Genomic DNA, 11159 nt, shown 5'->3' with positions numbered 1-11159 from the left:
TGTAAAACACAGGTTGTGTTTTGTTTTGTCCCACAAAAAGTTGATCAAACGATCAAGGCATGAGGAACATGTTTTAAACATGCATTCATTCTCATGCAAAATGCAGTTGGAGGGCCTATTTTTTTGTTATTGATAAATACATCTTGTGTTTTAATTTGTAGGTGTATTATTTGGATTTTTTATTTTTTAATTGGGAAAGAGATGGTGTTTTGCATTAAAATGGAAGAAAACGGAGTTATACAGGAGACTGGGGGCGCCGTCCTGACGGATCTGCAATATGCCCCGTTCGTAATGCACCCACAATCCGTCCCCCTTGTATTGATTGCATGCATGACACGTGTCTATCACCCCCCTCAACTTGTGAATCTCATAATCCCCCTTGGTCCCTTTTCATACTCACGTTCTCTCTCTTCCTTTCACTTTTAAATCTCGTTCTCTCTCCTGAACACCAGACTCAAGTGGCTCAACAATTCTTTCTTCTTTTTTCTATAACTCAAAACACTACAATATTTTTGGCCTGAGGTAACCCTTATTCGAAGCAACATTTAATAAAAGTTGTCTTAGATAGGCAAAGACAACATTTTTGATGAGTTGCTTTTGAGTAAGGCAAAGATAACAAAATTTTTTGCCACCCCTAAAAATAGTTGTCTTTGATATCTAAAACAACATTTACAAAATGTTGCAATATAAAATCTTTAAGACAACATTTTTAAATAAAAATACAACATTTTATAAGAGTTGTCAAAAAAATTTAACAAATAACATTTATAAAAAGTTGCCTAAAATTATTTCTAATTAAAAATTTTAGATGAAAACTTTTAATCATATTCCCACCAATTATTTTTACCCTCAAATAACTTTAAAAAAAAATTGTTTGAGTTCAGTAGCAAGAGACCCTGAGCCCTAAATAGCCATTAACCAAGCCAGTAACACCCACTCACGAACCCTTTCTCTCCTTTCTCCACTGTCAACTCCAAAATCGACGACGCTAACGGCGACAGCAGCTCCTCCATGGCGACGGCCCGGTGCTCTCCTCCACGGCGACGGCGCGGTGCTCTCCTCCACGGCGACGGTGCGGTGCGCTCTTCGCTCTGCGCCGAACGACCACCGGCGAGAAACCCCTTCTCCCTTCTCTTCTCATTCTTCCTCTTTTTCTCTTTTCCCGCATCCTCCTCTTTGCGAACTGGAGATGCATCCAAAATCGTAGCAACCTCTGTTCCGCTGGCGAGCTTTGACGCAACACGGCAACCACCCCTCAACTGTAACCTCCTCACCCCTGCCTTCTTGTTACTCTGTCCTTCAATTTCCAGGTTTATTCAAAAACCCATTATGTTGTTCTCTGATTTAATTCATTTTAGTTAGATTTTAATTTTTACTTAGTAATTTTATTTAGTCAAACTTATTTTTGCTAATTAGGTTAATTTAGATTAAAATTAGGATTTTCTTATCAGTATTTGTCTTAGTTCATATGTAATTAAGCATGCTATTATGATTCTTGAGTCTGAAATTTCAATTTATTTGGACTGGCTTGATTGATATTTTGTTGAATTTCAAGTTTTTCACTGCTTTTCAGTAGGATTCAAGTTAAAGGGAAAAGAACAAGAAAGAAGGAACAAAAGGAGCAGTTTGTGACACTATTAAAATTTTAATCTTCAGGGTGTTTGTTTTTTTCTTTAGTTTTCTTTTGACTGCTATTTAATGTCAAATATATCATCATTGTTGTCTTGTAAGGAGATGCTGATGTAATATGTGGTGTAGCTTGGAAATTCTGGTCGCTGGAGCATATGGCTTGCCTCAATTTCGACTATGAGTGTTTTTATGGGGTGCTAAAGCTTCTGAGGTATTCTAATATTTTTGAGGTATGTGCAAATTTTACATAGGACTTGTGTAAATGTGTTTTGATTTGCTATTCTGTGATTTGCTGTTCTCTGAAAAATCTTGAGTTGCTGTTCTTTAATGTGCTATTCTCTGAAAAAACTAAAATTCAGTATTTTAGTGTATGGCTCCTTTCAATCAATTTTGGATGCTCACATGTGTTGCTAATAAGAAAATGTTGCCTAAAAGTAGAAGTAATAGCATGACAAATTTATTGAACCTTGTTTGTCCGGAACCCATATAACAAATTTGTACATATTCAAGTTTGTCTCAAAGTTCATAATAATAGTAATTTTAGATATCACGTATAATTCTTGTGAAAAGAAAATTAAATTTTTCTTTATAATTCTCATTTATAATTCTTGAAAACTTTTTTAAGGCTTTAAGTTTATCTAAAACAGAGTAAGGCCCCCTTTTTTTGGAGTTAATATGAGTATCCAAATAAGGTGGGAGTATATATAATATGATGATGATTGATGAGAGTGCTCCTGCTGTATCAATTAAATTCAGTATTTTAGTATATGGCTCTATGCAAATATTAAATATTTGTATATTTGGTTTATTCACAAGAGAGTAATGGTATTCTACGCTTATTCCATAATCAGAAGGCTTAAATTTCTTGGTTATCATATCCATAGAGATATTAAATATAATTAGTAACTTGAATGTCAATTTTCCCTTTTTATTATTTCTGTAAAGCATTATGAAATTTTTAACTTTTTCTTTTGTTCTCCACAATGATTTTGGTATTTTTCTCCTTTGATTTTTTCATTTTTAATGTAAATTAAAGAATGATTAATTTTCATAATTCACTGAGTTAACTATTTTATATAGAATCAATTATTATTTTTTGTTTATTTGTTATGTTGGCTACTTTAATTGAGTTAAATAGTTAATAGAGAATAATGTAAAGTTTATTCTTTACTCTTTTATAGATAAAGATTGCTTCAGAGGAGTTTGAGGAACATTGGTGGACATTCTAGGACTTGAAGATTGCAATTTGTTGAGCCATGACTCCGTAAATTTTCTATCTTGCTTATACTTGTATGCTTTCATAAATATATTTTGTACCTTTGTGCAGTTTTGTTTTTCATATTGAATGTCTTTTTATATTTATTAGTCTACTTTTGGATAAACAATATAATTCTTTCTTAATTTTAATAATAATAATATTGTTGTGTGCCATTTAATAAATTTATATACTTAATATGCATGAACATTATTATTTACATGCTTGGTTAATTAGTGGTAAAAATATATGAATAATTAGGAGATAAAATCTTATCCCCTTGTGCAAAGTGTTATAATTTCTTATGGCACCAAAGGCAAACAATTTATAATTTTCTTGTCTTGGTTGCTGTTTTAAGGCTGTTTTATGGCTGTTTTGGTTGCTATTTTATGGCTGTCATGGTTGTTGTTTTGGTTGCTCTTTTATGGCTATGATGGTTACTGTTTTAGTTGCTGTTTTATGGCTGTTGAAAAAGTATTTTAGTTGCTGTTTTATAGCTGTCATGGTTGCTATTTTGGTGGCTATTTTATGGTTGTTTTGGTTGCTGTTTTTGTTGCTGAAAAAAGGGTAACACTTTATAGAAATAATAATAGAAATAATTAAAAATGAAGGGAAGGTTAAGATTTATAAAAGTTTTATGGCTGTCATGGTTGATGTTTTGACTATATTTTTTTTCGTCCGTTTAGATTTGACTGCAGCTTGCTTATAGTTGGATGAAGTTTTCTGAAGAGATAAAGGTGATTCTTGGCACAATGGTGAAACACAAAGTTTTCTTGGTTTCAAATGAAAAAAACTAGTTTTTTTTTATTTAAGTTCATCATGAGAAAAACATGTATTTTGTTTACTTATGTTTATTATTTATATGACTTAGTAACTTAACAAATATGTTAATTGGCACTTGAAAGACCTTTTTATATATATATGCAATATATATTATTAGCTTATTCTTCCTATATTGATTACATTGAATTTAAATATTTAAATATTGTTAGTGTGTGCTATATATTCTTCAAATGTCATAAATATAACAAAAGTAAAAAATATATTGCTTTAGATATAAAAAAATAGAACATCATAAAAACTCAATAAGATGTTGCTTTAGGTATTAGAAAAAGATAACTGCAAATAAACTTAGATAAGTGTTGCTTTAGGTATATGAAGAAGGCAACTTAAAAAAATCTGGAAAAATATTGCTTTAGGTATATAAAAAAATAATCAGAAAAAACTTATACAAGTGTTGCTTTAGGTATATGAAAAGGCAACTTAAAAAAAATTAGACAAGTATTGCTTTATGTATTAGAAAATACAACTCATAAAAAGTGTTGCCATAAAGTCTTATTTAAAGCGTTGTGTTTGGGTCCCCTAAGGCAACGCTTTTGTGGAGTTGCTTTTTTTGTAGAAAAGGCAACGCTTTTTAAAAGTTGCCATAAAAAGGGTTCCCTTTGATACACAAAAACGTTGCCTTAGATCAAAGATAACGGCCGTATAGCCAACCCCCCAAAAAGCGTTGCGTTTTGTTGGAAAGTGTTGCCTTTGATCAAAGGCAACACTTTTCCTTCTTATAGGCAACATTTTTAAAGGGTTGCTTCAACCCGAATTTATTGTAGTGAAACAACCCCTTCCCCCATACTAGAACTTCATCTTCAGATTTATTGATTTCAACTATATCTCCATCAACATCACCAAGTAAGTACATTTTTTAGTAATAATATTTTTAGTGAGTTTAATTATTTTAATTAGTGTAAATAAAAAATAAATTAGATTAGTTTTCAGAAATTAATTTGGGTTAGTTAATTCATTGTTAGTAATAATAGTGTTGAACCTAGTATTAGTTAGGATCACAATCTTTGTTAGATTAAGATAGTAATAAAATATATTTTTAACTTGTAAACAGAAACAATACTTAATATATTATTAAGATACTTTAAACATACTTTATATATTATATATTTTTGTAGAAGAATTTAAATACTTAAATATAGTGGGGTATGTTATTTATTTTAAACAGAACCGAAAATATTATATATAAAATTATTTAAATATGCTTTTATTTATTTATTTAATGTTAGAAAAATATTGAATATATGTTAGATATAGTTTATATAATGTATTAGCTTTTTGTTTCAGAAAGAATACAAATAGAAGGTGGTTCGTGACATTACGCGTCCTGAAGATCACATTGTTGAATACCTTGAACGTTCACCATATGTAAATATTTTTATGTTTGTATATTTGTTAATATTGTTGTTACTATCGTACTTAGTATTATTGTTAATATTGTCGTTATTATGATGATGATGATTATTATTATTATTTATGTTTGTTTATTTTTTTTGTTTCTATTGTGAATTATAATTTTTTATTTGTTTCAAAGTTCAAAAAATTTAGAATCAAGACATCTGAACCAAGATTCATATGATCCCCGAGTTGAGATCGAGTTACGAGATAGTGGATTCTATCACATATCTCAAATTGGGAGACTTGTTTTGCACAATGCACTTATAAATGCTTTAATCGAGCGATGGCGTCCAGAGACTCATATGTTTCATCTTCCACACGGTGAATGCACGATAACCTTAGAGGATGTTGCAATGATATTTGGACTCCCGATAGATGGTATACCGATGTCAGGATTTATGGATAGCAGCACTAATGGCCTCGAAAATGAATTCATGACACAATTTGGTATTGTACCTACTGCCGCTGATCATAAAGGAAGCAGTGTCAAGCTTGCATGGCTCCGCACCCTAAAGCAGCGCATGCAGTTGGACACCGCACTTGGTAGACAAATGTACATCAAGATACACTCATTATTGTTGTTTGGCACAAATTTAGTTTGTGACAAGTCAGGAATGACAATCGACTGGAAATTCTTGCCTTTGCTCCGAAATTTTTCTGACATTAGAGGCTTTAGCTGGGGATCCGCTTGCTTGGCACATTTGTATAGGGCATTATGTCGGGCATCACGTTATGATTGCAAGGAGGTGGATGGCCCATTGGCACTGCTTTGTATATGGGCTTAGGAACGGTTACCGTTCCTAGCACCGGTGCGATCGCATCCTAGTTTTCCGCTTGCGTGCAGGTAAAATTATTTCATATGTTAACATATTATCGCTTATGTATTGTTTAGGTATATTATATAACATATATTGGTACTGAGTGTTAGAGATTTATTTTATTTCAGATGGATGTTTTGGCGCTCACAGTTTCACAGATACCAAAAGTGGACCATTTCTCAGATCAGGCATTTACTAGATGATATTCCTGTAGATGGGGTTAGTTTTTTTGTTGTATTTAACAGTGTTGTTATTAATATTGGCATTATATTTGTGTTTGTATTTATGCAGTCGTTTTGGAATGTTTTTGCAGTATGTGTGGAACCCGTATAGTCCTAATCATATAGAAAATATTGTAGTTCCAAATGACATTTTGCAGCATCGATTGATGTGGAGTGCACTTGTGCCACTAATATCGTTTGAATGCATTGAGTGGCATGCATCAGACCGGGTGATGAGGCAATTCGGTCTAGCGCAGGAAGTTCCTAGAGAAGCTACTCGTCTTGCAGAATCTCACAACGTGGTTTTGACTGGACCAAAAAACAAAGATTGGAGAGTTGAGCATTCTGGATACATTATGAGATGGACAAACCGTTTGAGTTCTGTTCTGGTTGGTGATCCTGCACTACACTATCAACCATCCGATCAGTATATGCAATGGTATACAGAAGCATATGGGGCTCACCTGCGATTGACTGGTTATGTTCCACAGCCACAGCCACAGCCCCAACCCCAGCCGCAGCCACAGCTGCAGCCACAGCCCATCATACGTCCCCCTTGTATTATGTTTTTCATATTAAATTAATACAATACGCCCTCCTTGTATTCCTTTTTAAAATTTTCAAAAAAGCAATACGCCCCTCTTGTATTGTCTTTTTTTATTTTAAAAAACATATTTGGTTAAAGCAATTCGCTCCATGCGGATTGTCAGCCCCAGAAACATGTAAAACACCACCACATCCAATAATAAAGTATTACACTAAATCCTAACCAATATTAAAAAAAATGAGCCGTATTATTTTGTAGATCTCCTGCCTATTTAAATAAAAAAGTCATTAAATTATTATTAATTTTGTTATGATGTGAAAAAAAAGGTTAAAATATATGAATTTTATTGATAATAGATAAATGGTGAAATCTCTGCTGCCTTGGTTAGTGGTGGCTAAAGATGGTTAGGTATTGACTTTCCAATAATAAAATGACACTTGTCATATTTTAAAGATGGTTAGGCTTGTAGTTATAAAATTAATCATCATCACTAATCCAAGATAGGTAACTAAAATATTTTTACCAGAAATAATTTTAAATATTTATGAATGACCAAAGGTTAAAAAGGTAATTGTAGTTGTCCCTTTGTCACCTTCCATAGCCAATCCTCCTGTGGCCATTGCCACCGATCTGCATCGCCGCCTTCATCTTGGATAGCCTTTTTGTTTTCTTTTGGGCAAGTCCAACCCCAAGCCAAAGAAGCAATGCACCAAATCAGACCAGCAACTTTCTTAACTTTTGACCAGCATGTAACCAGCAAAGAAAAGTGAGCCATTGGATGAAATCTCACACAAATCTCACACCATTAAAACCATTATTGATGATTATTTGATGGTTACAAATTACAAAAGTTGCTGGCCTCCTATCATTCCTCTAAGTTAACAATGGGTCTTTTCATAAAGTCTTCATCCTTCTCTAACAAACCAACAAACTCTCTGTCTTCGAACTTCACTTTGAATGAGGTTGCGACTTTGATCTCTGGACCTGAGAAACGAAAAGGAGCTGATAGTTATAGTTTGAGGGTCTGCGCTGAGCAGTGTCCTGAAGGGATGAAACGGTATGGTTCTGTCTTCAGCTAAGACTTGAGGAGGAGGATGCGGACACTTCGGCGATGATCCTCTTCGGCGATGATCCTCTCCTTAGTTAGGAGGAAGAGGTTTTTTTGGGAGGAAGAGATTGAAGAAGATAATAGGTTAGGTTTGTTTAGGCTTTAATTTTTTGAGTTCAGTGTGGATTTTAAACCTTCTAACAGATTAGTTTATTCTGAAAATATATAATATTAAAACAACGGGTATACTTCGGAGCTAGCTTTGGACGGGCATGGAAGGACCACAACGGGTGAGAAACGTGTGCCAATTCATATGATCTTGCAGCAGCACAGCAACAGCCAGGGACGGGCGGCGTCGTGGAAGAGCTTCATGCAAGGACAGGCGGCAACGCAAAACTCTATGCAGGACCGCAATGTGATGGAACCTTGAGGAGGAAGATGAAGAACGTTGAAGAAGAAGAGAGTTGCCAATCTGGACTTGGGTGGGGAACAAGTTATAGATCCAAGTCCGGCTCGGGTTGGGCTGCCCAGTCCAGACATTGTCCAAGAAAAAAAGAATCAACTAGTAATTAACTCCTCCTAACTAATTTACCGTACTTTATTAGAAAATTTACCGTGTCTTTAACCAGGTCAAATCCTTAGTCAGCTGCAATTCTATCTTTTACCTGTCAAGTTTTGATTGGTCTTTAGCTTTTAGCCAGCATAGCCACTGAACATAAAGGGAAGAGACGGCACCTAGATAAATACATACAACATAATCAACTAAACAAATTTATGAATATTTTAGAAAGCTCCATTGGATGAAACTCTCGTAAAGAACCCCATCAAATACTTTACCATGAATCAAATACAGTTATTTGAAATATGAACATTTTTTTGCACTAAACTTAGTTGGCTCGGAGACGAAAATAACCAGACTTCTGTATTTGGGATCAAATTATTTACGAATAATGATATTTATATGACAATATTGATGTGCCAAAATTATAAAATTGCAAAATGTCAACTACTGGTTATGAAATTATCTTAGTTTTCCTTTTTAATAAATGATAAATAGATTAAAGATATTTTTTGTAGTTTATCCAAATAATAGACAATTATTTGAGATAAGAAAAAGGTAAAATATAATTACAATATATAATAAAACATTTCTTTATTGAATCTCTGGCATAATGAGCAGGTTTCTGGCTCTTTACTGTAAGAAACTTATGCAATAATTTCAACTATGGCAACCCTGTCGAAACAAAACACACACACACCCCTTATTCCTCATCAAGAAATGGCTGACGAATAAATTAACATAAAGACATTAATTACTACATAAATTTATTAATCTACTTATATAGCTTTGAAGCTGCACCCTTATCCAAAAACCATTTCATTTCTCCTTCTGGTGAAAGCAACTGAACTGGCATCTTATCATCACTTTGATCCTCTTTTAATGCAGCATAGACTGCGTCTGCTTTACTGGCTCCAGTAACTATCATCGCTATGTTTGCAGAAGAATTAATCACTGAAAGCGTAAGGGTGATTCTCTCGGACGGCAGTGGTGCATTCTTGACAGCGGTAACCCACTTTCTAGCCTCTGTTAAGACAGGGTTTTTCCGGAACAGACCGGCTACTTGGCCTTCTGATCCCATGTCCAGTAACATGAGATCAAATTTTGGAAGTCTAGTGTTTGGTGATAAAGCTATCACATTACTATCAACTTTGATTTTGATGTTTGTCTCATACACATCAGCTGCAACTTCAGCTGATAGAGCATCATCAATAGTGTTCACATTCATAGCAATTGGCACCTGTCTCATTTAATCATTATTATATCAATCAATTGAATATAAAAAGAGTGGTTAATCTCTTTATTAAACTACTCTTCCACCTTAACTCATGACAAAAATAAAAAAAATCTCGTATCTCATAAATTTAGTCCAATAAAATACATAAATTCAGTTACAATTTTAGCATTTATTATCTTATTTTATCTTATCTTTATATTATCTTCTTATCTTATCTTATCTTTATTTTTATCTTTCGTAAGTAATGTTCTATATATATTTAGTTTTACCTTCATAAGATAAGATAATAAAGACTAAAATTATAATTGAATTTATATATTTTGTTGGGCTAAATTTATGGATCACAAAACTTTTTTATTGTTGTCATGGGTTAAGATAGAAGAGTAGTTTAATAGTCTCTGTATAATGTATCAAAATTAAACTCATATATATATATATAGTATACCTTAGAAATAAATGTGTCATAAGCAAGCTTGTAGTTACTGTCTATGTGAGTTTTAGGCACCACTTTTTCATCTGCCCAAAATACATGCCACTTAGACCATTGGATTGTGTTAGCATATGGAGGTTCCACCAAGGCCCTGAAAATTTTATATCATCAATGTAATAAACTTATTAATAATTGTAAATTATATTGTTAATTATACATGTAATTTATTTCTATTATAGAAATGTGTATAGCATATGTTTACTTGAGGTGCTTGACAGAGTTGCCAGATAAAGCTATAGAGAAAAATCCTCTCTGTTTGATGAATTTTTCAGATAGATCAGCTACATATTTGGCTAAAGACACAGAGATGTATTCTTTGTTAAACACCTCCACGGTCTTGTTATACAATGCCTTAACGGATACTCCAGCATTACCACTTTTGGGTTTCATAACAATTGGTGAAACACCATTGTATCTTAGAGGGTTGTAAAGTAGTGATGATGATTTGTGTTTAAATTGTGGTGACAATGATGATCTTGTGTAATGGGATGGTTGGTGTGGATTTTGTTTGTGGAGCAATTTAGTTTGTGAAATGCATGAGATGGAGAAAGGTGAGGTAGTAGCCATTAGTGGTAGCTATGAACAATTGGAAGATTGGATTTTGGTTGTGTTTTTACATAGTCATTGGGTACACTTATTTATATGTTAAGAGGAATGGATTCTTTGGTTACTAGTGAAGCAAGGAATGGATCCAAATATTAATAGTAGAAGCAAAATATATTGGAGATGTTGTAAAAGGGGAAACAAGTGTAAAGTAAATAAGTAATGATATAGTCTAAGAGAAGCTCTTCAAATTTTGGATTTTAGTGATTTACGCATGAGAATTTTTTTTTTAATGATTTTTTTTTTATGGTTTAAATAGTTTAAATAGTGCGATACTTCTATCTAAAGTTTAAATAATTTATACGTCTATATAAAGCTTTATAGTATGTGAATAAAACAACAAATTGAAAAGAGATATGTCATAAACTTAACTAAAAAGATGTTTATTATAAGGTTACGAATAGGGGGAAAAAGGAATTTTGTGTGCGTGTTGAATTGTATATTAAAAAAAAGTGAAATTTAAAATAAACTAATTACAAAATTTAAAGAATGATTATATTTTGATTTTGTACTT

The 11159-nt window shown here is 32.9% G+C and overlaps 2 protein-coding genes across 8 annotated transcripts; one reads left to right on the top strand and one right to left on the bottom strand.

Annotated features, from left to right (window-relative positions):
* On the top strand, positions 809 to 6946 carry LOC107605853. 7 transcript variants are annotated; one of them, XR_002350414.1, is made up of 8 exons: positions 809 to 1310; positions 1759 to 1859; positions 2811 to 2893; positions 3571 to 3621; positions 5012 to 5092; positions 5259 to 5966; positions 6069 to 6159; positions 6254 to 6946. XR_002350414.1 is itself a non-coding variant. In XM_016307779.2 (4 exons), the coding sequence occupies exons 1-3, from the start codon at positions 1012 to 1014 to the stop codon at positions 2856 to 2858; spliced, it is 399 nt and encodes a 132-aa protein (XP_016163265.1). In that variant the 5' UTR covers positions 844 to 1011; the 3' UTR covers positions 2859 to 2893; positions 3571 to 3630. The 7 variants fall into 7 exon arrangements, 1 of the variants encoding a protein (XP_016163265.1); XR_002350413.1 differs by having other exon boundaries at positions 813 to 1310; positions 1574 to 1859; positions 2811 to 2919; XR_002350412.1 differs by having other exon boundaries at positions 814 to 1261; positions 1574 to 1859.
* LOC107605852 (probable 6-phosphogluconolactonase 5, chloroplastic) lies at positions 8893 to 10668 on the bottom strand. Its single transcript, XM_016307777.2, has 3 exons — positions 10245 to 10668; positions 9998 to 10133; positions 8893 to 9555 (listed from the first exon to the last, which is right to left on the bottom strand). Exons 1-3 carry the CDS (start codon positions 10607 to 10609, stop codon positions 9091 to 9093), a joined length of 966 nt encoding a protein of 321 aa, XP_016163263.1. The 5' UTR covers positions 10610 to 10668; the 3' UTR covers positions 8893 to 9090.

This window comes from Arachis ipaensis, chromosome B07 (assembly GCF_000816755.2).
Source record: "Arachis ipaensis cultivar K30076 chromosome B07, Araip1.1, whole genome shotgun sequence".
Taxonomy (NCBI): Eukaryota; Viridiplantae; Streptophyta; class Magnoliopsida; order Fabales; family Fabaceae; genus Arachis; species Arachis ipaensis.
The sequence above is the reverse complement of the archived record's forward strand: the minus strand, read 5'-3'. Positions and strand labels throughout refer to the sequence as shown.

What these genes read in the sequence shown, in the direction of transcription:
- LOC107605853 (XM_016307779.2), top strand. Translation starts at nt 1,012, where the DNA reads ATGGCGACGGCCCGGTGCTCTCCTCCACGGCGACGGCGCGGTGCTCTC. An exon ending in ACGGCAACCACCCCTCAACT is followed by an intron (nt 1,262 to 1,758) that starts GTAACCTCCTCA and finishes TATGTGGTGTAG; the next exon opens with CTTGGAAATTCTGGTCGCTG. An exon ending in GGTATTCTAATATTTTTGAG is followed by an intron (nt 1,860 to 2,810) that starts GTATGTGCAAAT and finishes ACTCTTTTATAG; the next exon opens with ATAAAGATTGCTTCAGAGGA.
- LOC107605852 (XM_016307777.2), bottom strand. Translation starts at nt 10,609, where the DNA reads ATGGCTACTACCTCACCTTTCTCCATCTCATGCATTTCACAAACTAAA. An exon ending in AACTCTGTCAAGCACCTCAA is followed by an intron (nt 10,134 to 10,244) that starts GTAAACATATGC and finishes TAAAATTTTCAG; the next exon opens with GGCCTTGGTGGAACCTCCAT. An exon ending in ATGACACATTTATTTCTAAG is followed by an intron (nt 9,556 to 9,997) that starts GTATACTATATA and finishes TAAATGAGACAG; the next exon opens with GTGCCAATTGCTATGAATGT.